We start from the raw sequence: 27,700 nt of genomic DNA on the forward strand, positions 1-27,700 counted from the left end.
TAATTATAAAAATGAAATTTGAATTAATATGTAAAATAAGAATATCGATATCTATGCAGTTTTATCGTCTTTTTTATTTTACTTGCCGTCATTATTCAATCCAGGTGGCTTGTCGTCCCGTGGCTGATGCTGATGTGGCCCCTTGTTATTCGCCATAGATGTGGCCCCTTATCCACATTCTGCAACCGAGCGCCAGAAAGAAAGTAAAATGAAAGCGGCAGCAGCGGCCGCGAAGGAAAAGCGAACGCCGCCTCGTTGAGGAATGAACACGGTGGCGACGCCGTTCTCGGCGATGGTCCACCCATTCGCTCCGGCCGCCTCCTCAATCTGCCTCCGCCAGGGCCAAGCACGACTTCAAAATCCTCTCTTTCGCCCCTGCTTTCGTCAGATTAGGAGGCCATTGAGATCCGCGCGCGGAGAGCTGCAAACCTCGGAGCCCTCAACGGCGACGACAGCTTCGACTTCTATAAGGACTCATCGGGTCACTGTTCACGACCGTCAGCGCGGCGCGGTCCACGAATTCCTTGTGCCGGAGGTAACCCTCATCTCTGGCTTTGCTCTCGCCCATTCCCCTCTGCCAATTAGCCATTGCATCTGTTTTTGAGATCAGGATCAATACATACTGCACACGGCGGAGGCGCAGAACATATCCCTCCCCTTTGCTTGCAGGCACGGTAATCAACTTGTGGCCTTTCCACACCCCTAATTATTTTGGCTCTCAGTGAATGCCATCCTCGCCTTTAAGTTGTTCGACCAAATGATTAAACTACGTGCAGGATATTTCTTACATTTAAACTACTCACCGTGCATCCAAGGTTGGAACTACTCGAATCTAAACGTTGGAAGCTATAGATTAATCAAGCATGATCAATATCATTTTCTGTTTTCTGAATCCTAGAAATTTCACACAAACAGGGTATATTAGTGATTGGGATTACATAATCCATACTTTGAATCGGCTATGTATTTGTTGTCAAAATATTTCAGGAGGTAATCCTCCAAATTATTTTGGTATTGTTCAGGTTGCTGTACTAGCTGTGCTGTTCGAGTAAAATCTGGTCAAATTAGACAACCAGAAGCTCTTGGAATATCTGCAGAATTGAAAGATAAGGTCGGATATATTTTTGAGATTTTCCTATTGCCAATTAGAGTGACTTGAACATATTCCGATTCGTTTCATTAATTCGTATAGTAGTGCTTTTGGAAGCACATTGACAGTGTGGCATCAGCTTCATTTGCTTCTGGTGAATTGCCTGATAGAAAATTAAGTTGAGAAATCTCAACGTAAATCTTATGCATTCATCTCAACGTAAATCTTATGCATTCTATTCAAATTCTTAAGAAAGTATAAACTAGATAAATAAAATTACGGAAGCGTACCAGAATCCATAGTATGCAATCGATTTTGGGCAAGATCTTCAATTTGCAGATCTTCCTTAGTATCCAGAGAGTTTTGTCTATGAGGAAACAAAACAAAAACATCATCTGCAAACTGGGACCATAACCCTTATTTATAGAAACATAAGTTTGCCTATTTCTAATTTGGCCCCTCAACAAATTAGAAATTGCACATGGTATCCACATTAATTTATTCATAACAATTAAACCCTTAAGTCATATTCCTTAATCATAAATTTAATCACATTAAATAATGACTTATTTAATTGATGACATTAGACATTTATAATTACAATTATGGTCCCAAAATTCTAACAATATCTCCCACTGGACCATATGTGTAAACTTATAAATGTTAACCTTAATGAGCTCATAACTTTTGTCATCATAACTATAGGGTTTCCTTAACAATCTCATCCATTAATTATATAGATATAGGATCAATGTAGTCTTCGTTGTATCTTTCACAACTAAACCATCAATGGTCACGTACATCAATATAATCAAATGACATAGATCAATTATGAATATGTGGCATGAAAATTACATGCAAGGTGATCTATTCATGTCAATTTTCAACTGGTCCTCTTTAACCAAAGTGAGATCAAAACTTTAACTTAAGTTATACAAAGTGTAATGAAGTAAACATTGAACTTTATATATGATCAGATAATCTCCAAATACATATGTTTCATCAACATAACCAAACATATATAGAAAACATGTATAGTACAAACTCGCCCACTAGATCTAGATTTCACCAAACTGAATAACACCCATATGAGTGGTATGCTCATAGAAGACATTGGGTGGTAAACCCTTTGTAAAAGGATCTGCTATTATGGAGTTTGTGCCTATGTGTTCTATCGAAATCTGTCCACTTTGTACTCTTTCTTTCACAACAAGGAACTTAATATCGATGTGCTTCGATTTTGTCGAGCTCCTATTGTTGTTAGAATACAATACAGCTGATCGATTGTCACAAAATAACTTCAGTGGTCTTTCAACCCTTCCCCAAATACGCAGCCCAGTGACAAAATTTTTCAGCCATATTTCATGATTAGATGCCTCATAACATGCTATAAACTCTGCTGCCATGGTGGAAGAAGCTGTCAATGCCTGTTTGGCACTTCTCCAAGAGATAGCTCCGTCGGCCAACAGAAAAACATAACCTGAAGTGGATCTCATGCTATCTTGGCATCCCGCAAAATCAGAGTCAGAATATCCCATGGTCTCAAGAGTATCTGACCTCTTTATATGTGAGCATGTAATCACTAGTTGTCTTTAAATATCTCATTACCCTCTTTGCTGCTTTCCAATGATCCATTCCTGGATTACTTAAATATCTGCCCAACACTCCAACAATGTACGCAATATCTGGACACGTACAAACTTGAGCATACATAAGACTTCCTACAGCTGAAGCATAGGGAATCTTTTGCATTTCTTGAGTCTCGAGGCTTCCTTTAGGGCATTGTTTAAGACTAAACTTGTCTCCTTTAGCAACTGGGGTATTACCTGGTTTGCAATCTTGCATGCCAAATCTTTTAAGCACCTTATCGATATAGTTCTTTTGCGATAATCCAAGAATACCTCGAGAACGATCTCGGTGTATTTGGATTCCTAATACAAAAGATGCGTTACCAAGATCTTTCATTTCAAAATATCTAGATAGAAATCTCTTGGTATCGTTTAACATACCTATATCATTTGTGGCAAGCAAAATGTCATCAACATATAAAACCAGGAAGATATGCTTACTCCCACTGAACTTATGATACACACAATCATCTACCACATTTACCTCAAAATCAAATGAGATTATTATTTGATGAAATTTGTGGTACCATTGACGAGATGCTTGTTTTAACCCATAGATGGACTTCTTAAGTTTGCAAACCATACTCTTTGGATCTCCTAATACAAAGTATTCTGGTTGCACCATATAGATTGTTTCCTCAATGTCTTTATTGAGAAAAGCTGTTTTGACATCCATCTGATGAAGTTCCATATCGAAGTGTGCAACAAGTGCCACGATTGTCCTTAAAGAATCCTTCGTTGAAACTAGAGAAAAGGTCTCTTTAAAGTCAATCCCATATTTCTGAGTATAGCCTTTAGCTACAAGACGTGCTTTATACCTTTCCACATTATCATTTGAATCCCGTTTGGTTTTAAAAATCCACTTACAACCAATGAGTTTCACACCTTCTGGTAATAGGACAAGTTCCCAAACATTATCGTCTTGCATTGACTTATACTCCTCATTCATTGCCTTAATCCACTTTTGAGAATTTGAATCTTGCATGGCTTGACGAAAGTTGATTGGATCATCTTCCGCCATACCATCATTTTCCTCATGTTCTTGAAGTATCACTATGTAATCATCCGAAATAGCACTCCTCCTTTCTCTAGTGGACCTTCGTAAAGGCACTTGTTCTACATACACTGGTTCTTGAGGTTGTTGAGTTTGTTCTTCTGGGAGTTGATTAACAATGTCTTGTTGTTCTGGTATTGCATCCTGATCACTGACAAGAATAAAATCCTGATCATTATTAGAAGCAATCATAGGAATATAAACTATTTCCTCTTGAAGAGTAGTGGGAATACATTCCTCCTCAAAGACAAGGTCAGTTACTTTATTCTTCCCCCCAAACTCAATATCCTCAAAGAACGTTGCAGTTCCCGTCTCAAAGATGGTCTTTACTTTAGGATCATAAAACTTGTAGCCCCGTGATCGCTCAGAATATCCAATAAAGTAGTTACTTATAGTTCTGGAGTCCAGTTTCTTTTCATGTGGCCTATACGGTCTAGCCTCAGCTGGACATCCCCAAATATGAAAATGTTTGAGACTTGACTTTCGCCTTGTCCAAAGCTCAAAAGGTGTTTTAGTAGCTGCTTTAGTGGATACTCGATTTAGAATGTAAGCTGCTGTCTTTAATGCTTCTCCCCAGAGTGACATTGGTAAGGTTGAATGACTAATCATACTCCTTACCATATCCTTAAGAGTTCGATTACGTCGTTCAGCTACACCATTCATGCATGGTGAGCCTGGCATGGTGTACTGTGGGACGATTCCACACTCCTCTAGGTATTGAGCAAAAGGTCCTGGACGTTGCTTACTTGAACCGTCATATCTACCGAAGTATTCACCACCACGATCAGATCTGACTTTCTTAATTCTTTTGTTTAGTTGGTTCTCAACTTCAACTTTAAATGATTTGAAAACGTCTAATGTTTGAGCCTTCTCATAAATAAGAAATAGGTATGCATATCGAGAATAATCATCAATGAATGATACAAAATATTGTTGACCATTCCAAGAAGGTGTTGGAAAAGGTCCACAAACATCTGTATGTATCAATTCCAATACTTCTGTAGCTCTATATGCACTCTCTTTCTTTCTTTTGGTTTGTTTGCCCTTAATGCATTCAATACAAATATTTAGGTCTGAAAAATCAATAGAGTGTAAAATTCCATTTGATACAAGTCGTTCAACTCTATTTCTAGAGATGTGTCCTAAACGTTTGTGTCTGATACCAATTGATAGAAAATTAAGTTGAGAAATCTCAACGTAAATCTTATGCATTCTATTCAAATTCTTAAGAAAGTATAAACTGGATAGATAAAATTACAGAAGCGTACCAGAATCCATAGTATGCAATCGATTTTGGACAAGATTTTCAATTTGCAGATCTTCCTTAGTATCCAGAGAATTTTGTCGATGAGGAAACAAAACAAAAGCATCATCTGCAAACTGGGACCATAACCCTTATTTATAGAAACATAAGTTTGCCTATTTCTAATTTGGCCCCTCAATAAATTAGAAATTGCACATGGTATCCACATTAATTTATTCACAACAATTAAACCCTTAAGTCATATTCCTTAATCATAAATTTGATCACATTAAATAATGACTTATTTAATTGATGACATTAGACATTTATAATTACAATTATGGTTCCAAAATTCTAACATTGCCACACTGCAAAATTAGGAGATTAGAGTTGAGATTTTCTTTTCTTTCTTTCTTTCTGGTAGGCGTTCAACTGCTGTAGTTCTATTGTTGTTTTTTCAGGGTTACGCATTACTCTGTGTGGGTTTTCCATCTTCTGATATTGAAGTTGAAACTCAAGATGAAGATGAGGTACTACAAGATAACATCTTGCATTGAGCTTTCTCCTCATGTAATAGCTTGAGCACGTAATGGAAACTTAAATACATCTGCTCTTTAATAATTTCATTCTTTTTTAGGTGTACTGGCTCCAATTCGGGCGGTATTTTGCGCGAGGCCCAGTTGTAAGTTTCCGAACACCGACTCGATACTTCAAAGTCTCTCCACTAGTTATCTTCTTGCTTTAGACACTGAAAAATAAAATGGTTTGATGCCTATGTAATATAAATTGAAGTTGATATTCTAGTGGGTCTTCCTTTCATTGATATATGCGGATTGAGGTCGTTCACCTCCTTGTTTCTTTTTTTTTCCTGGTGACATTTTATCAGAGCAGTGTAGTCTTCCTTACTAATCTGCTATTTCATAAACTGCAGGAAAGAGATGACTATGCCTTGGAGCTGGCTATGGGCGATGAATGAATGGACAATTGGAAAGATCAACTATTACTCATAATCTGCTGAGCTTTTCTTTCCTGATTGTGTCTTTGATCTAGTGTGTATTACACGTACCTTTACTCGATCCTCATATTAAATATCAATCTTCGCTTGTTTGCACAAAAAAATTGCGTTTAGGAAATCTATAATTTGTAGCTGTTTGCAGATCTTACAATTCCCTTCAATATCAAAGTTATGTTGGCTATATATATTTTCTACTAGCTGCTACAATATATTCAGATCTTACGGCTTCGTGTAGCAGATCAAGGTGAGTTCTGATGGAGTCAGAAATATTTATTAAGTCGATTACCTGAATATTTATTAACTTGTAAAAGTTAATTTAGGTTTTTGTATTTATGAATTGTATCTAATTAAAAATTGTTAAAATGATCCTAATTAGGTTTTAAATTCAGGTTTTTATTATAAATAACTTAGGCATGAATTGACTGTATTTACATATTGTAGATTTGAAGGGATAGTCACAATCTTATAATATTGAAAATTTAATATAACATTATAACTTATACCTTAATTCAGAGTATATTAATATAATAATAGCATCATCAATAAAGAATAAAATATGTCACTAATGGTTTGGATGCGTGATGTATCAAGCGGGTCGGATCACACCCCGATCCGCTATGCTGCGTAATAATAACGCCCGCGGAAGCCGGAGAGGGGTAAAAGAGCCGCAAGGGTAGAGATCTCCTCTTTTAGAGCACGACAGGCTGCGGGAAATCGAATCGAAGAGCGGAGGAGGTTCCATGGAGGGGTGGGATTCGAGCACGAAGTCGGCGCTGACGCAGATCCCTCTCCTCTCGACGAGGGCGGGACCTCGAGACGGTGCGGCCTGGACGCAGCGGCTGAAGGAGGAGTATCGCGCACTGATCGCCTATACCACCATGAACAAGTCCCGCGACAATGACTGGTTCCGTATCTCCGCCGCCAATCCCGAGGGCACGCATTGGACTGGCACCTGTTGGTACGTCCACAACCTCCGACGCTACGAGTTTCAACTGCAGTTCGACATCCCCGTCACTTATCCCGCCACCGCCCCAGAGCTGGAGCTACCGCAGCTCGACGGAAAGACCCACAAGATGTACCGAGGTGGCAAGATCTGCCTCACCGTCCACTTCAAGCCACTCTGGGCCAAGAACTGGTATTTCATCCCTACAGTAAAGAAGGATCCTCTCTCTCTCTCGTTGTCCTCCTTAATTTGGTTATCTGAAAATATTTCTCTTGTTGTGTTTCTTGTATAAGATTTCTTTTCACGCTTAATTTGATCATTTTATTGTCAATTTACAGCCCTAGGTTTGGAATTGCTCACGCCCTTTGCCTGGGCCTCGCGCCTTGGCTCGCTGCTGAGGTGCCAATTCTTGTCGACTCTGGCGTAGTCAAACACAAAGATGACGAGCCTTCCTCATCGGAATCCTGATGGTTTGTCTCTCATGGCCATTAAAGCTAAGCATTAGAGCAAGTATAGATTTCTTAAACTGATTTATAAGTTTGCTTAATGTTACAGTAACAATTGAATTTCAATAGCTGTGTTGTTCCGGATTATGTGTGTGCCGTCCTTTTGATGAAACTAATAAAACTTAAATCTTTTATTTTGTCCAAGTTTTTTCTCGACATGTTTTTATGTTGTCGATGCAATGATTGAGTCTTATGCTAAGTGAGGTTGATCATAGACAAACAGTCTGCTAAATGTAAATTTGGACTACAACAACAGTTTCATTGATGGGCTATTTATGTTGCAAAGTTGTTGATTCTATTTCATTAGAATTTGGAGGGGAGCCAATCTCTGTATTTATGCCAAGCTATTCCAGTAAGTCATTTCATTTACAAATAAGCAGAATTTGATCAAGACTCATATTGAACCGTCCTGTCATTTCAGTGATTAGCAAACATAAGCTTTAACTTACATGTGAATTCACTCATCTTCATTTTACTGCCCAGGCCAGCATAAATTGTATAAACCAGTCTTGGTCCACAGGTTACAGCCTCGTATTTGCCTTCTACAGTAGTAATACACTGAGCTCTACCTGATTGTTGGATTGAAATAAAATTGTAAATAAATCTTAGTTAGCTATCACATGCTTGTTTATTTGCATGATTCCCTAAGTTACAGCCACATTGATTAGTACCATTTTGGGCTACATCTTGCAGTAATTCATGAATAATTTGTTACACCTTTCTCTTCAGATTTTTGTTATTCACTTGCAAAAACTTCCAATGCTCATCCCATGCCTAGATGAAAAAGAAAAATTGAGATGCACATCTAGCCTTTACAACCAAAGTTAAGTGTTTAAACCTTTTAACATAGATGATAACTGTATTTGTTATTTGTTGAGGTTAGGTTGTCACCCTCAACATAGATGTTAACTCGAGGAATCTTTACCTTTTGAATAGCTCGATTTGCAAAAAGTGATTTATAAGTTCACCTAGAAGTAACCCACCACATCAGCATAATTACTATCACCATATATAATGAAAAATTGAAAAGAGTTGTTGTGGCTATGGGCCACTGCAAGAAAAGAAACTACTTATGATTGTAGGTTTAGTTTAGCAACTTGGAATGTGGGAATACTTTTAGGGAAAGGAGTAGCATTGATGGATGCGATTAGTAGGGGGAAAATAAATATACTTGAGAGGGATGAAAATTTTGTATTTAGATAGTATAGTTTTGAATTAGAGTTATGTTTTCTATACTCCTTAAACACAACTCATGTATCTAATTACAAATTCTATCTAAAATTTTGCCATAAAAAGGTATTCCTTAGACTAGGCTATATCTAATATTTTTATTTAATGATCCTCCTCTTGTTAGAGCCTAATTACTATCTATCAATTATGTCGAACTTATATGGATTGTGAAAGAATCCCACAAAAAAAAAATGACTAATACACTTAACAACAGTAAAAATCAAGACACAGTACTTAGGCAGTAGGATGACAACATGAGGCTGTGGATTGATTTGAGAATTATTGGTTGGTTGTGGTTATTAAGATAGATCTTCCAAAACTAAAATTATTGAAGGGCTTTAGCTGGCTTGCATCCAAAAAAGTGAAGCTAGTGAAGATCTTCATAGGACTTCATATAATCTGCTTTCACTCTCCCTTTGATTAAAGACACCTCACAAGTTTATGAGGAAGAATGAGAATTGCTGAGAGGTTGGAGGGTGAAATGATAGATTAAAATTCCAACATCAACTCTTGAAATTTAGAGTGGGTGAGAGACTAAGTGAAGGCCCATCTTACTCCAAGAGATGAGACACACAAGGCATTTGCTTTCAAAAAAAGAGGAAGAGGAAAAATGACCAATCTTATCTGTTTGAAGTTGTAACTAACTTACTAACATAGAAAATGTATTATAAAAATAAATGTGATTAAAGTTCTAATCATTGGCTTAGAGGGGAGAAACATTACTATGTTATTTAATTGTTGATCATTTTACTTCAAGAGGGGGATGGGTACTTGAAATTATAGGCTATAACTTATCTTAAATCATGGACACAAGAAGAAAAAGATGAGATAGAAAGTAATTGTTTTTGAGACAAAAAAGGGTGGGAGAAGATTTTTTTTTTTTAATGCTTCCCTCTCTATTTTGTTTTTAAGTGGACCTTTTTTTTTTTGAAAGCCTTTTCCCATCCATCCTTTTTTTCTAATTCTAGCATCTTTTAAAAAATATATAAAAATTGTCCTTTTCTTAAATGTTTAAATGGGTCCTTTTTTTTTTATAAAAAATCCTTTGCATCTAGAAATCATGCCAAATAAGTTGTGTGCTTCATGTGACTACCATGTTGATAGCGCTGTTTTTATAGTAGAGAGGAGGAAATAGAGGGCAGAGGGTTCACAACCTCTTGAGGAAGCAATTGAGGCACCCTTTGATAAGGAATGCTCGATTATGAAGCAACTAGGTGTACATCACCATAAAATCTCTTATATCCATTTGACTCTTTGATGCTTGACAACCTAAGAGGTTATTGGTTTTTGCTTGAGGGCTGAGGGAAAAGGTTTTGTTTTGCTACCATAGTTGAATGTTGCAGGTGGCATGACAATGAGAAGTAAAGACAATGACGAGTTCATGCATGAGTGACATAACAACGATAGGTGGGTCGCATGTCGAAATTTTATCTCAGCTTAGGCGAGAAGAAAGGATTGCACCTTCATATGACAAGGGCATGCTATGGAGAGGATAGAAAGAAAACTAGGATTTATTTTAAGTCTCTATTTGGATGGGGGTGAGGGGAGGTTCATTAATGGAAAGGGAAGAGAGGGGAAGGAAAGGAAAGAGAGGGTAACTTCCTTACATCCCAAATTGGAATGTAAGGAAATAGGTCATTTGAGGAGTAAGGGAGGATAAAAATTCCCCAACCACCTGTTAACTTGCATTAGCAGGTTGTTTAATGAGATTAAAGTGGTACAATAGCATAATATTTATCTCAATTTCAGACTTACGATGATGCTATGAGCACCTCGATAATAGCTGCTTGTAATTGTTCTGAATCGCTGCTTGTACAGTGACAAGAAATGGTTCACTATAAAGTAACTAAATGAAAAAGGCATTACCTTGCATATAAAACACGAGTACAAACAAACTGAAACGGAACTCTCATTCCAAAACTTCACAATTAAACCAACTGTTATTGATATGTAACATAAGCTTATTGCTAAAAGGGCAACCAGTTCCAGGTCCAGGGTGCTTCACAAGTTTTCAGTAAAAATACCTCTGCTTTTTGATAGCACCTGCATTTTTCCAGGATGATAGAATAAAATCTAAAAAGGAGTTACTCTCTGCAAGATTGAGAACAGCAATAAGATTGGATACTTTTATTTGACGCATATAAATAAGGATCATCTTGTAACAACATTCTGTGATACTAGGTAAATATTTTCCCACTGACCCACAAACAATGTGGTGCCATGTCACCAACGGTAAGTAGGTTTCAGTCAAAATATGTAAATTTCATCTTAGGGCATCTCCAATGAAAAACCTCAAAAGTGAGGTTTTTTCTATTTTTATGATGTCATATCATTATCATATCAAAAGTAAAAAAATCTCACTCTTTTCTCCACTATTAAAAAACCTCCCTTAACTTTTTTATGGGTCTCACACTCAACAATTCACATATCTTTAAAAAAATCTCAATTATTTATTAATGAGTCATTCTTATATCACCTAATTTGTTAAAAAAAATAATATTATAAATGTATAAACAAGAAATTCAACATTAAATAATAAATTATTACAAATAATTTATAAAAATAATCTTTTACTGATCATGCTCGTAGCATGTCTAAATATGCTCAACTAAGTCGGCTCGAAATTAATGATGTACTTGATTTTCATGTAGCTCGCAGTTTTTTCGAAGGTATTCTTCAAACTCTTGGGTAGAGTCTTGAAATATCTATGCCGGAAGATCTTCTTCAGCATTAGACCAATTGCTTACCTCATCCCCCTCATCCTCAATAATTATGTTGTGTAAAATAATACACGTATACACGATATCCTTCAAGTTATTCTTATACCAAAATTGTCCTGGACCTCTGATCATTGCCCAATGAGATTGGAGCACTCCAAATGCTTGCTCGACATCCTTTTTTGTAGCTTCTTGTCTTTGTTTGAATATTTTTCTCTTGGAATCTTGGGGGCACGGAAAGCTCTTAACGAAAGTAGCTCATTTTGGTATATCCCATCAGTTAAATAATACCCTTTTGTATATTGTGTATCATTTATTATAAAATTAATCTATGGTGCATGTCCTTGTAGAACTTCGTTGAATAAAGGTAATTCGTTAAGTATATTGATATCATTACATGACCCTGGGATTCCAAAAAAAACATGTCATATCCATAAGTCTGCAGATGCAACTGCTTCAAGCACAATTGTTGGGACCTCATGATCACCTTGACTAAATTGGCCTTTCCAAGCAACAGGATAATTTCTCCATTTCCAATGCATATAATCAAGGCTACCCAACATATCAGGGAAGTCGTGTCTCTATTCATGCATCTCAAACAAATGTTGGATATCAGAAATATTAGGTCTTCTTAAGTATTGTGGCCCAAATACTTCAATCATACACTGACAAAAGTTGACCAAGCAATCTAGAGCAGTTGTTTCACCCATGCGTAGGTATTCATCACAAATGTTGGTAGGGGATCCATACGCCAATTGACGGATAGTGGCCGTACATTTTTGAAGGGGTGGCAAACCACGTCTTCCCGCTGCATCAACGCTCCATTTAAAATATCCTGAATGATGTCGCAAGGCATTGATTATGCTAAGAAATAACTCTCTTCGCATCCGAAATCACCGTCGGAATACTTCATCAAGATATACTGGCTGATTAGAGAAGCAATCATTCAAGAGGCGATCATGTCCAACTTCACGATCTTGATTTAAATACCTTCTATGAGTTCTGCTAGAAGAACTTTGAGTTGCTAGATTTTTTTTTCTTCATGCTCTAGTAGCATCAGCATCATTTGATCCATGTCATCATCTGAATCTACCAAAAAATTTCTCCACTGATCACATAGAATAGAACGCCTAGAGCGATTGGGATCGTGAGGCATTTGAAATAAATGAATACTATCAATGTGGTTTGAGAAGACAATGTTAGTAGAATGAAGGATTCTAACTTCAATACATGAATATATAGAGGCATTTGTAACGGTTAGTTTTATAACGGCTAGTTTGTAAGGGTTATTTTTATAATGGCTAGTTTGTAAGGGTTATTTTTATAACGACTAATTTGTAATGACTATTTTTAAATCAGCTAGTTTTATAACGACTACTTTAGTAACGATCAATTTTATCCATCTGTAGTTTGTTAACGGCTATTTTTAAGCTGACTCTCTAGTTATAATGCTCAATTATTTCTCCAAGTTTTAGAAAACTCATTTCAATACAGATAACATTAATATAGATAAAAATAAATTACATGGATGAAATAAAATCAACAAATTTTATAAAGATAATCTTAAAAACATCCGCTACATATCATATTTCTTTTTAATATTTTCACAAAATTTAGAATGTAACTTAAGCTGATCTTCTGTCATTCCACTAGTATCCTTCATAAAGATTTCATACTCCTTCATTGTCACTCATGCTTTTGCATCTCAATTCGCTCTCTTGGTAATTCTTCCAATTTTTGCCATTTATTATCAAATTCCATGTCATCAATATCTCTAGTTTTGGATTTACCCTTTCTTTTTGTTGCTTTTTGTCCCATTGGACGAATATGAACTTCACAATCATCTGCGTCGATAGGAGCATCTAGATTGAATGAGGATCTGTGCCCTCTTGATTCTAAGGTCTTAGATTGTTTGTTAGCACGATGATCAACTCTTTGCGGAGCATATTTCTCATAATCTCTAAGAACTCGCCAAACATGTTTATAGTTGAAGGACTTGTTGCAATGATTTTCCTGCCACATTGTATGTGCTCTCATAGGCATATCCTCATCGCTCCACCTGCTTTCATGATATGTATAAAAGTTATTGTATATTGCTATAAATTCATTCACCATTGGATGGAACCTATAGAAATGTGATTTTACCTTCACCCAAGGTCGCTCCACAAATCCATCAGGCTGATACTTGTTGTAGTAATCCGCGATTCATTTCCAGAAAGTTTGTTTCTTTTGATCATTACTGATGATTGGATCGGTGCTAATATTGATCAATGACTTTGCAAGGTGTATCTCTTCATCCATGACCACTTTGCTCGTTTGGTGTTACACACACCCAAATTCCCTTCATTGCTCAACTCTAGAACCTTAAGTGGTGTTACTGATTCTTTGTCGGTCCCGAATATGTCTATGCTAGCCCTTCTTGATTCATCTGAGAGCATGAATGAGGGTTGTGAAAATGAAATTCCATAAGAAGTGGGTGACATTACGAATTGGCTTGCCATAGACTGCCAATATTCGAGAGGATACATATAAAATGGAGGTTGAGGGGCATTACTCGGAGGAGCCGACAAGTTTTGAGAACTTTGAAAATTTGGAAGAAATTGTGAAATGTATGGAATATTTGGAAAATTTTGAGGATAGTGTGTGTAAGTGGAAAATTGAGAATATTGAACATCAGGACGATTACGTGAACTTTGCGAAGTTGCATTTTTAGAATTGAAAAAATTTCTAAAACCTTCACTATAATTTGGATCCATTTCAAAAGAATAAAGGATGAAATGGATTACAAAAAATAAGAATGGGGTAGGAAGAATGAGAAAATATTATAAGAGATGATAGATATATATATAATCTAAAATTGGTGACCGTTAGAAAAAAAAATGAACGTTGAAAAAAAACAAAGAATGTTTGAAAAATTGAACGTTAAAAAAATGAACGTTTGCAAAAAAACAAATGAACGTTTGAAAATCAAGGCAAAAAGAAAATCTGAAAACATAATTAAATTATATTAAAAAATTAATAATTAATTTTATTGGGCCCACCAAAAGTCAAAAACATGGGTTTGATAAATTGAACCCAGATTTTTTTTGGGTAAAAACAAAATCCTTGCCACAATGGTAGCTAGGTTTTTGACACAAGGATCAATTTTGAACGGATTTTTAATATGATTTAGAATGTTATGCTATTACCAATTGACATAATTGGTATATACAAAAGTATTTACTTTAATAAGCTTTAGGATTAATTTTTAACAGATATAAAATGTTTTATTAGGTGTCTAACCTTTCCATACAAAGGGTTACTGTGTTAGGGTAAAATCCCCCCTTGATTTATGATGACTCATTTTTCCATTTGTTTGGTCTCTTCCTTCTCAGCAAGTCTTCCTTTCTCATATTGCTTCATAAATATAAAATAGTAACATTGGTTAGAGTTGGGTCGACCCCTCCGACGCTCAAGTTATTAGCGTCGAAAAAGAAGGAAAGTAAAGAAAGAAGAAGAACTTGAAGAAGAAAGAATTGTTTCCGTTAGTTAAAAGAAGAAGATCATCATACCTAGAAGTTACTGTCTGAGGTGCTTATATAGTTGTTAGAAAAGAATCTCCACGTCACTTGTCCTCGCGCCTTCCCACTTCTTCCACCCTAAGTTAGTGAGGACACATTTTCTGATGGTTCGTTATCATGTGCCCAATCCTTGACTGCCATGTAAAGTGAAGAGGATTCTGAGCAGACCGTCTCTGACAACCAATGTTCATCCACCATTCGCTAAGTGTCATGCGCTATGAAGAAAGAATCAAGGGAACCACCTCTAACCTCCATCACTTATTTTCCAATCGTCAATCGCCACTCAAGATGGGAGGGGATCAAAAGAAACGCCTTGGACATCTCTCCATTCAGTTATCATTATGAATTGACAATCAAAGATTTGATGATAAAGGACTTTGCTTGATAATATTGTGTTGAAAGCAATCTTGAGGGTTCGGTGTGACCATGAATTTTGATATTTGAGCAAAAAGTTTAAGTTAAGTTTATCCTCGTATTTGATATGTATATTTGAGTTGTGTAGGTTTGTAAGATACACATATGACTTACCTTGATGGCTTCGGGTTCAGTGAAGGATGGAGCATCCGAGAGACTGTGGACAAGGCAGCAAGGACAAGCCTAGGGAAGCGCACTTTGAGAGATATATGAAGGATGGCATTGGGACAAGCCGCGAGCTTGAATGCATCCGAGGGCCGATAATTAAAGGAAGGAGGCTTGAAGGCAAGAAGTTAAGGCTGCGAGGAAGAGTCAAGCGAGTCGTGAGGGTCTGAGTGCGAGAGAAATGTACTCGAGAAGGGAAACCCTAGGTTTAGGGTTTTACCAGTCAATTGAAAACTGGACCAATCGATTAGGGCAGGGTACAAAATATTTTTGTACCCGACGGTTGAGAGACCAGTCAACTGGTGATATTACCAGTTGACTGGTAAAGAGACGTTGGCAGAATCACTGATTCTGTAGAGTGTTGTTGGCCAACACCAGTCGACTGGTGCAAGGACCAGTCAACTGATAACGAAAAATCAACTTGGCTCTACATAATAGAGCTTGGGGTGGCTGGCCTTGGTGACAAAATTAGAGGTGGTTAACCCCTAATTAGAGTATCCAAGCCTTCATAGCAATCCATTGAGTTATGGTGAGGTTTCTCCACCGACAAGAAGGATTATACTAGCCGGAGTTTCCGGGGAGTAATCCATCGATCGATAGAGATCGTCTACTTTACGGACAACCATAGAATAAGAGCTTTATCTCCAAACCACATAAATAGGAGTGTCATTGTGGTTTGCATTTCTTGTCTTTGGTTTTTAGTTTAGCTTTTGTATTTATATTTGGTTAGTATTTCGTTGCACTAATGAATACATAGGAAGCGAACAATTTAGGGTGATCAACTATTTACCCCCCCCCCCCCCCCCCCCCCTTTTTCTAGCTGAGCCATGATCTTCAACATATTGTTTTGTACACCTTTCTATAATTGTCCTATGAACTCTTAGCATTATTGCTCAGCTATTCTTCATAAAGTTACTCTGTGGAACGCAAAGTAATTACTTCAACCAACTCAATAAGATTACTCTGCGGGATATAGAATTATTACTCGGGGATTCTTATAAGATGACTCTGTGAGACCTAGAGTTATTGCTCAGTAGTTCTTCGTAAGACTGCTCTGTAGGACTTAGAATTATTACTCGACGATTCTTGTAAGATTGCTCTATGGAACCTAGAATTATTGCTTGACATTTCTCCGTAAGATTGCCTGGTAGGACATAGAATTATTGCTTGGCAATTCTTGTAAGATTGCTTTGCAGAACCTAGAGTTATTGCTTGGCAGCTTTCATAATGTTATTCTGTAGAACATAGAGGTGTTGCTTGGCAATTCTTGTAAGATTGCTCTGTGGTACCTAGAGTTATTGCTCAGCGACTTTCATAAGGTTGTTCTGCGGAACATAGACATGTCGCTTGGCAGACCTTCCCAAAGTTACTCAATAGGATGTAGAATTATTGCCCGACAGTTCTTCATAAAGTTACTCTGCGGGACACAGAGTTATTGCCCAATAGTTCTTCATAAAGTTACTTTACAGGATGAAGAGTTATTGCTCGGTGAACCTTAGTAATATTGTTCTGTAATTCTCCATGCAATTTCTTTATGGAAACATGATCTCATTACTCGACAGACCTTTAACGCTGCTTGGTGGAATTAAGTAACATCACCATGATATTGCCCAACTCTGTTTATTCAACCTTTAAGGGAGGGATTCAACTATATTGCTTGAAAGAATCCGCTACTTCCCTCGGGGTAAATCTGGGTACCATCAATTTACTTACGTATATCTTGTTGTGGGGTCGGAGGTACTAGACCGCTTGGGGTGAGCGATATTATCATTTGCTCCAATAGGTAAGACTGTAAATGATCAAAATGTTTGTGAATAAGTTTGATATTCAATTTGGTAAAAACTTATTTATATTCATTTAATACACACAAGATCAATTAAACAAACTTAAACAACTCATTAAACTAAATAAATAAATTTGAACACATATGTATTCAACTCGTTAACGTTCAAAAACAGTGTTCATAAACAACGTTCCTCGATAATATTCGTGAACAATATTCATAAATAATATTCATGAATAATATTTATTAATAAAACTCTTATCATGGGATCGGCAATACTAACCGCTTGGGATCAACGATATCACATTTTACTCCAATAGGTAAGACTATAAATGAATAGAACGTTCGTAAACAAGTTTGGTATTTGATTTGGTAAAAATTTATTTATGTTGGTTTAATACACACAAGATCAATTAAACAAACTTGAACAACTCATTAAAATAAACAAATACGCTTGAATATTCAACTTGTTAACGTTCAAGAACAACATTCCTGAATAATATTTCTAAGTAATATTCATGAATAATATTCATGAATAACATTCGTAAATAATATTCACGAACAATATTTATTAATAAAACTCTTATCAACCTACTAAATAAACAAAGAAACTTTTAACATGAACAAACAAGTTTGAATTATCAAATTCAATAACCAATCAAACAAGTGAAAGTTTTAAACAATCGAATAAGCTTGAATTGAAAATTTGATAGCATCTAAACGAACCCAACTCAAATAAGTTTAAACAAGTTAAGCTTGAACAATCATTTCAATAATTTAGTTTATTTTAGGCTCAGCTTCATTTTACTCAATTACCTTATCAAATAAATTTAAAAATCCTAAACTTGAAAGCCCTAGAGCTTGGTCAGGTTTGACTTGTTTACCGGACAAAAATAAAAGTTAAACATTACATTGCTAAAAATTTAACAATATAATAAGGAAAGAGAAACTAATTCCTCAGAATTAAGATAACAAAGTTCTGTTTTGATAAAATTTTGAAAAATCATCATTTCTTACAAACATTTTATGAGCAGTAAGGATGTATGAGATAAATAACCTTATGAATTGCGCTAAAATGGATCCCTAATAATAGTTTTTTCCTAATCGAATCCTCTTTCGTATAATACCCATTTTTCCAAAGTACTTTTTAGTACAATATCATATTGTGAAGATGTAAAAGAAAAAATGAAAAAAAAATCACGAAGAACAAACAGTTCGACGAGACTAATTATTATTATTATTATTTTTTTCAATCCTTCCTCTCTCTTGTTTTTAAAAGAAACAGAATGAGTAGGATTCTTAGAACATCTAAAATACTCGTTAATAAGTATTATAACACCCCTTAATATTAAACACCCATTGTAGAAGGGTGTTATAACACCCCCACTTTGAACACGTTCAAACAATTTCAATTGTAACGTGGGATGGGGCACATGTGTTTTTTCTATTTTTAAATTTTATTTATTAATAAATTAAAATTTTAAAATTAATAATTGAATAACAATAAAATTAATAATTAATATTATTTTTGAAAAATAATAAAATTATATTTTAAAAGTAAGATTATTATTTAAAAATAATAATAATTTAAACATTTTAAAACATATTTAAAATATATTTATTTAATATGATATAATTTTAAAATTATTCAATGAATTATGGGGCACATAAATAATGAGTGTTAATATTAAAAGGGATGTGTATGAATGAAAGATGTTGTTATAATGAGTATGTGATAGTGGATCAATATTTTTTTTTATGAAGTGGTGGGTGTTATGGCAATGATAAATTATGAATGCCCTTAGTTAAGATCCGAGTTTTAAAACAAATCCTATGAGCCGTTATTTCAGTGTCGTCTTCAGCAAGAACTTTCAGAAGTTGACGGCGATTCTTCATGTTTAACCAATTGGATAAATTAGGTATTCTTTTATGTATTACTGCCAGTTCACACCTGCTCTCACATGCAGTGAAGGAATTGATTTGTTTTTGTTCTCCTAGTACAATGAAAATATTTAGTTCTTTGTGATCGTGGACTGTGGTTAATCTTCTGCTTTTGCTGATCGTATTCAATGACAGTATCCCTCTCCATTATTTTCCCTTTTATTTTTATTTTTCTGATCTTTCTCTTCACATTCATTTCATTGATTTAGCAGTCAAATAAAATTTTAACTTGTATCCCACAATTTTGATTGTTCTGCTATTTTACGGCTTCCTGTTCTGCATTGATCCAACTATCTGATTAACCAATAAAATTCCACATAATTAAGTTGATCATCCAGTATTTACTTTTCCATCTACCACACTAATTAAGTTGGAAGAATTATGTGAGGTGTTAAACTTAACACCAAGATCCCCTAGATCTATTTTAAGTGTAGTAAGTCTTATATGACATCTCTTATATCTCCTTTGACCTTTTCAACCCACAACTTTTGATACCAGTGCCATGGTCTCCTGTTTTGTTTCATTTTATCTGTTTACTGTCATTTCTTGGATAATAATATATATATTTCTTAATTTTCTATCATCCTATCAACACATGTTTCAGCTCATACTGTCATATTTGCTGACTAGACCTTTTGTGTCAGTTGAATATTGATTGCTTTCTCTTAATCATAGAGCACAAGCAGTTACAAATCCTATGGGAATTTTCTTTGAATCTAAGGAGTATTTTATGATCAAGCACATGCATGATTTCATGTTTTATTGTCAATTCTCTGTCCTTCTTAGATTTTAGATAGATAAAAGGTTTGGAGGTTGAGTCCTTTGCATTGTCCACTTCTGTCTACGTTATTGGATCAAATATTATGGCAACGTTATGAAAATAATGCATTCTCACCCGCTAGAATAATGAGGTCTAGGATGAAGCTGCTTGCATACAATCGATGGAATCCTTGCAATCTTGATGGAGGTTCATGGAACTAAGGAAGATTCTCCCTTCTTCTCGATACCACATCAAACCTCCCATTGCAGTTCTGGTGGCTCCTCATGGGATTGAGGAACAGGATGGCACTCGTGTCTCTCACTCACCTGTATCAATGAGTTCTATGTGATGGTGGATAGGTGGAACAGTAGGTTCCCTTGGGTCAACCACAATGGATTTACTGCGAACTTCATACAATTAAGATATATATACTTGGTTGAGTTTAGGCATGAAATCTTAATAAGACAAGGCAAGCATTCTGTTGATCCAACAAATATGTCGCAAGGGACATTGCAAGGATCCCACTCTTGTTAATATTACAAATTTTGACACTATTTTTCAGTGGATTTTGCTGATCTATTTGTATGCAACTAACAGCATGGCATGTTTCTTTTGCAGTGACTATCTATTTAAACTTTTGCTTATTGGAGATTCAGGTGTTGGAAAACCATGCTTGCTTCTAAGATTTGCGGTAACACTTGACTTGTATCCTTTCCTCACTGTTTCTAGCTCCTATATTTTAAAACCCAGCACACATCTTGGGTTTGTAGTTAAATTTCTTATTATTGCAAATCTTTCGCCTTTTTGTTACTTTTATTTAATATATATAGTTTATTACAATGTACAAAATTCAGTTTTTCTTGATTTTTTTTTATGGGACCAAAAAAAAAACAAAAAAAGCAGCTAAAAACCGTCTCTACCTTTTCTCCCACCGTTAATCTGATTTACTCTCCCCTTGAAGTTCCTGTTTTCCCATCCAAGCCACTCTTCCGTCTCAATCTGGAATTTCCGTTCCTTTCCTCCCCTTCCGTCTCGTTTTCCTTTCTCCTTGTGTCTTCTTGAGTCGGAGTAGGGATGACAATGGAATGGGACGGGACCAGGTTTATCATCCCTATCTCCGCCCCTAAATTCTATCCCCGTCTTTATTCCTATCCCCATCTTCACTTTTTGGATTCGGAGAATTCCCGAACCCGAACTAATGGGGATCAAATCCTCATTCCCGTTTTCATCCTCCGTCATCAATTCTTAGAGACGTTATCTTATTTTACTTCTCTTTATATCTATGGAGTCTATACTAAGAGGATCGTTAAGGTGACGAATGCACCTTTAGAGACATTATCTTGCTTCCAACATTTGCTCTGTGAAGGTGCTTTTCATCTCTCCTTCATTGGAGCAATAAAAGCTTCCTGGTCTTTCCGATTTGGCATCAATAAAAAGGAAGCATGATAAACAAAACCAGGATCTTTCAGGTGCAGTTCTATGCTTGCTAAACAAGTGAACCTCGCGTTATATTTTCCCTCCCTTTTGAAGGAAAGGAAAGCCAAGTCCCAAGTGGTGTATCCACCAATTTTATAGAGTAGGAGGAATAATGAGCAACGTACGTGTTATGTACACTTTTATAGCTAGTGCCAGAGAGATTATGCAGATCAAATAGTTCGTTGCAGATTTAGTTACATCAAATAAAAAACTTCTCAATTACAGTTTGAAAAACAGTTTGATCCTCCAATCAAAGCCACCCAAATCCATCCAAGAATTGCTGTTGGCAAATACCATAGCCTGCACTAGAATTAGTGGTATGATCTTGAAGGAAACTTTTGGCAAAACCAGTCTTGAAAAATGAACTATCCCAATTTCTTAAATTTTTAGTTGAGCCAAAGCACCTTCATTCCTTTGTTTGCCAGTACAATCTCATTATGTATTGTCTTTGTATTCGTTTGAATTTTAGAGTTTTGTGGCCTTATTACATTAACAAAAAATAGTCATTTTTTGGTAGATTTGCTCTTGTATCAAGAGAATAATACGGAGGAGATCATTAATTCTGAACTTAGCAAAGAAGTTGTCGATCCTACTATTTGCTATGCTCATGCCTTAAATTTCAGATCTGGAAAGGACCATGCTCTTTTTATATAGACGGGAAGTTTGGTAGTTACTATTTTTAGAAAACTTTTTGGTTTATATATATATATATATATATATATATTTCAAAATATGCTGCTGAAAATGGCAAATATATCAGGGCCAAAAATGAAAGTTGTTGCTGTTTTTTAAAAACCGGTCGGCTCCGCTCTCTCCTAGTCTCGGACGTCGGATCCTCCTTCCTCTCAGACCTCGGCTTCTGCCTTCTCCATGGCGGACAAAAGCTCCGCAAACTCTCCAAAGTTTCACTTCGGCTCGCAAATCCCCTCCTTTTTCTGCCAGGAGACAGGCATCCATTGCAGCAAGCACCCGCCCGTGGTCCTCCCACAAGACCCCTTCATCGATCTCGTTTCCTTCGTTCTATCCCAGCCCCATCGCGGCGTCACTGCCCTCGTCGACTCCACCACCGGCGCTTCACTCTCCTACGCCGACCTTCGCCGCATGGTCGCATCCTTCTCTTCTGGCCTCTCCCAGATCGGCGTCACTGCCAATGACGTCGTCCTCGTATTGCTACCCAACATCATTCTCTTCCCCGTTATCTTCCTGGCTATCCTCGCCGCTGGCGCGATTTTCTCCTCCATGAACCCGCTAAGCAAGCCCGATGAGGTCGTGAAACAAATGAAACAGTGCCGATTTACCCTAATTTTTACCACCGCCGAGAATGCGCCCAATTTGACCGGATTGGGCGTTAAGATTGTCATCGTGCCTGAAGAACCCGATTCCAGTCCGTCCAAGTTTTCTCATTTCTACAGTCTCATGTCGAACCGCCCTACCGACGCCCCGAGGCCGGTGATTCGTCAGACGGACGCGGCGGCGATACTGTTCTCGTCGGGCACAACCGGAGACATCAAGGGAGTCGTTCTCACCCATAGAAATTTGATTGCCGCGGTGGAGCTTTTTGTGGGGTTCGAGGCGTCGCAGTGCGAGCGTGAAAGCTGTAAGGATGTCTACCTCGCCGCTATCCCCATGTTCCATATCTACGGGCTTTCCCTCTTCTCGATGGGTATCTTGTCTTTCGGCGCGGCCATTGTCGTGATGAAGAAGTTTGATGTGGCCGAGGCGGTGAGGGTTATAGATGCAATGAAGGTCACTCATTTCCCAGTGGTTCCACCGATTCTGGCATCGCTGGCAAGGTCGGAGGGGACTGGTGGCTCTCGGTTGGAGACTCTAGTGCAAGTATCTTGCGGCGCGGCTCCTCTGAACCAAAAAGTGATGCGTGACTTCTTGAATGCCTATCCTCACGTAGATTTAATTCAGGTGAGAAACTAGTATTTAATTTGGATTTTGGCGATCCTCCTTCCTATGGCTTTAACTAGCATTTGATTTAGATTTTGGTGATTCTCCTTCCTATGGCTTTAACTCGCATTTAATTTAGATTTTGGTGATTCTCCTTCCTATGGCTTTAACTAGCATTTAATTTAGATTTTGGTGATTCTCCTTCCTATAGCTTTGGCCGTTTGCATTACCTACCCTGAATTACATTCATACATCTGACTTCTTGAATGCTTACCCTAACATAGATTTCATTCTGCCAAAAACTGATATTTAATTTAGTTTTGATAATCCTTCCAATCACTTGACTGTTTGCGGGACCCTTAATTGGTTGTTCTGTATAATCGGTCGTAGTTTGATGGACCCGGACCTGGTTGATTTGCACCTTGGCTTGCTTCGACCTAAGTCCATGCGACAAAAAAATAATTTTTTAAAAAATAACAAAAACCAAAATAAAATATATTTTTTTTAAAAAAAATCAGAAAATAGATTAATTTTTCTAAAAGAAAGATATCAGAAAAATATTATAAAATTTAGAAAATAAAAACAATTTAATACGACATGAATATTATATCTTAAATTTTCATGAGAATATTACATCTCAAATTTGTAGGGGAATATTTATGTTTGCAATCTGAATCTGACTTTCCTAGATAGCTTCATTCAGAAGGATCAGTAACATCGTTCTACTTATACTTACCATATGTGAGGGTGAGGCAAAGATGGATCATCCTTGTTATATCTTAAATTTGTATGAGAATGTTACATCTCAAATTTGTAGGGGAATATTTATATTTATAGGTATCTTCCTTCAGAGGGATTCAAAAGGAATAGGATTGACGTAGTTCTACTTATTTTATACTTACCATACGTGAGGGTCAAGGATAACTCACTACTATTGCATCACTTGAACTATTTTCATTGGGCTTTGAGGTCGATGTTGGGATCCCACCTTAATCTTGTATGCGTTCCTCTACACACATCTTTAAGTCTTCTTCTATTTTTGGGACTGTGCGTTCTTTGACTCCCCTGCTCAAACTACTGCTGCACAGTCAATTAGTGAGCTTGCGCCGTCTCTTTCAGAAATTATGTAATTTCTAGAAATTCACAAATTGTGTCCAAGCAGACTCTTGTTTCTTGCTTTAAATAGTTGCATGAAGTAACTTTGTATCAATGTTCTCTGCCAGCATGTGGCTAGCTTCTAGGCAGATAATATTGCTGAAAAATATATCATCCCATGCTTTACTTAATTTGATGCTCAATAGCTGAAGTTTTAATTAAAACTTTTTCCAGGGATATGGCTTGACGGAATCTTCTGCAGTAGGAACTCGTGGTTTCAATACAATAAACTCCAAAAAGCATACTTCTGTGGGATTGCTAGCTCCAAACATGGAAGCTAGGGTAATTGATATAGAAACAGGGTTCTCTTTGCCTCCAGGTAGCAGCGGAGAGCTGTTGCTACGGGGACCAGCAATTATGAAAGGTAGGTAGACTAATTTATACAATTAGGTAGCACACATTTTATTTGCCAAATTCTTCCCTTCCCTTCCCTTCCATTTCTATTTGATCTTCCTGATCGCAGTTTTTGTTGGTTCTTTTGATTTTCTAGTTGATCAAACAATAACTTGTCATTGATATTGGGGCCTATGGTTTCAATCTTCATCTAGACACTTTGAAGTCTGATTTTATTTGTTTGCTTCAAGGGGATGCATTGGCAAAATTAGCAACTGAGAAGCATCCTTTTAATACTCTATGGGAATAAGACCATGGACAAAATGCAAAACATAAATGACATTCGAAGAAAATGCATGGACATAATGCAAAACATAAATGGGAATAAGAGATCCAATTTCTTCTCTTGAAATGATCATCTGGTTGGCAATATATCTTGAACAAATTTCTTTCGGTCAAAATATTGATTGACACCTCAGTATAAACTGCGATAATATTCTCAGCACATGAAAGACCATGTTTAACTTTATCCTTTGCAAGAAGAGGATTTCCTATGTTTTCTGGGAAGTAGGGCCCTTGGACTAATATCGTATCCATTCCTCTATTCTAGAAAATGGATGCTAAACAAGGCATATGCACATAGAGATTGCTTCTCCAATCAACAAAAGAAGTTAATATTATTTTATCTAATCTTTCAAGTATCTTGTCTGCATGTGCTATGTGAGACGTTGATCCCTAGTGTTGCATCAAAAATTTAAGTCTCATTTCTTTTATGTTCAAATTTCAAATATCTTAGATTGTGGCTTTCATTTTCGATATTTAGCTCTTAATACTTAAATATTCTCATTTGTTATCTTCAGTTCTCTATTGGAAATTGCAAACTCTTCCACCTATACACTGACTGACTCATTTTTCTAATTTTATTAAAAATAATCATTACTCTCTCAATGAGCTGAAATTGATCTTTAAGAGAAGGTGCAATTAATCTTTCCTGGTAGGACAATAAGGTCCACATCATCTGAATTTTTATATGGATCCAGTGAATAACTTACAAGTCAGCACAAATTTGTTATGTTTGATTAGTTCTGAATTTTTTACCTGGAGAATATGATGGAAAATTCATAAATGAAGGGAGATGGAAGTCCATCCAAAATTCCTTTTATTCATATCCCCGAGAGTCAGCATAATCAAGCATCTACAGTGCAATTAGTTTAGTCCAGCTTTCTATTGTTCAATTGAAATTTTGTCAAAGAATTACATTTTGCTAAAGTTAGGAGGCTTGCCCATTGGTCCTACATGGACAACTGTAGTGGTCCATCATATAAATATAAACTGGTCTCTTTTCAAACAGCTTGAGTTTTGGGATACCTAGTTAGCCAATCAATTTTAACACATTCTAATCCTGTGTGCCTTTTTCCTTGTTCATTGTGGCAAAGATTCATAGAATTGTCTGTACTCTTTTCTATCTCTAGTCTGCAAAGTGGTCATCTATATACTCTTCTCACTCAACATACGACACTCTACCAGGAGTAAGCTTTACCAAAACTTACCGACCACACAGTTGTTAATCGCAAACTGGTGATTAAAATATCATCGTTAAAATTCCATGCTCAAATATTGAACACTTACCTGTACAAGCATTCAGTTTTTTGGTCTGCATTCAGCTTAAATTACTGCCTTTCAGATGTTAAACCACTCACTTTAGGCCTTAACAGGTTATTTAAACAATGAGAACGCTACCCTGTCTACAGTTGTGGAGGATGGTTGGCTGAAAACAGGTGACATAGCATATTTCGATCAAGATGGATTCTTGTTTATATTGGACCGCTTAAAAGAAACCATCAAGTACAAAGGGTTTCAGGTATATTTTATTCCATTTTGTAAAGAGAGTCTGAAAATATGCTCTTGTTTGTTGAACAAGTATTTATATCATGACATATATGACCATTTTGTGAATAAGAAATACAAAGGAGTGAATTTTTATTTATCTACACGTTTGATTATGAGTTTATCTTACTCCAACTCAAGGTACCTATTGCAAGTATTAGTAATGAGGAAATGCGATTCCTATGAAAATTTTCACAGATAGCTCCTGCTGATTTAGAAGCGCTCTTGATCACACATCAAGAAGTCCAAGATGTTGCAGTTACATCGTGAGCTATAAAAGCTGAAGATTCTTTGTATCCGTCCTCTGCTTTAATCCTAATATATCCTTCCGCTTTGTAGAGCTAAGAATGAAGAAGCTGGGGAGATACCAGTGGCATTTATAGTTAGAAGCTCAAGAAGTAAGCTATCTTCCAGTGACATAATCAACTTCGTGGCTAATAAGGTACGACATTCACCACTTACATCCATATTCAAATGAGAACTTGGTCGCCATTATTTGTTTAGATTCCTAAACCATTTCATTTGCTCAACTGCTCAAGTTCCTAGTTTATTTAAAAACGGTAACTTAAATAGTTTAACCCTTTGTTATGCTTTTATATTAAATGTTTCTCATTAATTTTGCTGGCTTTGGTGGTTTCTTCAAGGTGGCACCATATAAGAAGGTCAGAGAGGTCGTCTTTGTTAACTCAATTCCCAGATCAGCATCAGGAAAAGTACTTAGAAGGAAACTGCGTGACAGTTTAGCCTATTCCAAACTGTAGTTCAACGGCCATTCGAGTCAGCTTCCACTTTGCCTAAATTGGTTTTATATATATATTTATTAAAAATGAATTCTTATGTGATTTATTTTAGGAAGAACGGTATCTCAAAAGCAGGGGTGGGATCGGATCGGGATCCGTCCCGT

At 36.5% G+C, this 27,700-nt stretch overlaps 3 protein-coding genes across 6 annotated transcripts; all 3 read left to right on the forward strand.

The window, feature by feature from the left end:
• The first annotated feature begins 190 nt into the window (after positions 1-190).
• On the forward strand, positions 191-7,623 carry LOC122052821 (ferredoxin C 2, chloroplastic-like). The gene is made up of 7 exons (XM_042614532.1): positions 191-535; positions 611-674; positions 1,023-1,111; positions 5,477-5,545; positions 5,653-5,697; positions 5,947-7,165; positions 7,312-7,623. Exons 1-6 carry the CDS (start codon positions 263-265, stop codon positions 5,989-5,991), a joined length of 585 nt encoding a protein of 194 aa, XP_042470466.1. The 5' UTR covers positions 191-262; the 3' UTR covers positions 5,992-7,165; positions 7,312-7,623.
• On the forward strand, positions 6,771-20,865 carry LOC122052822 (ubiquitin-fold modifier-conjugating enzyme 1-like). Of its 3 annotated transcripts, none has more exons than XM_042614536.1 (3): positions 6,771-7,165; positions 7,312-7,483; positions 20,668-20,865. In XM_042614536.1, the coding sequence occupies exons 1-2, from the start codon at positions 6,771-6,773 to the stop codon at positions 7,439-7,441; spliced, it is 525 nt and encodes a 174-aa protein (XP_042470470.1). In that variant the 3' UTR covers positions 7,442-7,483; positions 20,668-20,865. The 3 variants fall into 3 exon arrangements, with proteins under 3 accessions (XP_042470470.1, XP_042470467.1, XP_042470469.1); XM_042614533.1 differs by having other exon boundaries at positions 7,312-7,443; XM_042614535.1 differs by lacking the exon at positions 20,668-20,865 and having other exon boundaries at positions 7,312-7,623.
• Positions 20,682-27,642, forward strand: LOC122052820 (4-coumarate--CoA ligase-like 6). 2 transcript variants are annotated; one of them, XR_006132101.1, is made up of 7 exons: positions 20,682-20,740; positions 22,286-23,442; positions 24,751-24,940; positions 26,625-26,770; positions 26,938-27,062; positions 27,136-27,238; positions 27,441-27,642. XR_006132101.1 is itself a non-coding variant. In XM_042614531.1 (7 exons), exons 2-7 carry the CDS (start codon positions 22,396-22,398, stop codon positions 27,555-27,557), a joined length of 1,671 nt encoding a protein of 556 aa, XP_042470465.1. In that variant the 5' UTR covers positions 20,682-20,740; positions 22,286-22,395; the 3' UTR covers positions 27,558-27,642. The 2 variants fall into 2 exon arrangements, 1 of the variants encoding a protein (XP_042470465.1); XM_042614531.1 differs by having other exon boundaries at positions 26,995-27,062.
• Positions 27,643-27,700: the final 58 nt, after the last annotated feature.

The sequence above is a fragment of the Zingiber officinale genome, chromosome 3A (genome assembly GCF_018446385.1).
Source record: "Zingiber officinale cultivar Zhangliang chromosome 3A, Zo_v1.1, whole genome shotgun sequence".
Classification (NCBI taxonomy): Eukaryota; Viridiplantae; Streptophyta; class Magnoliopsida; order Zingiberales; family Zingiberaceae; genus Zingiber; species Zingiber officinale.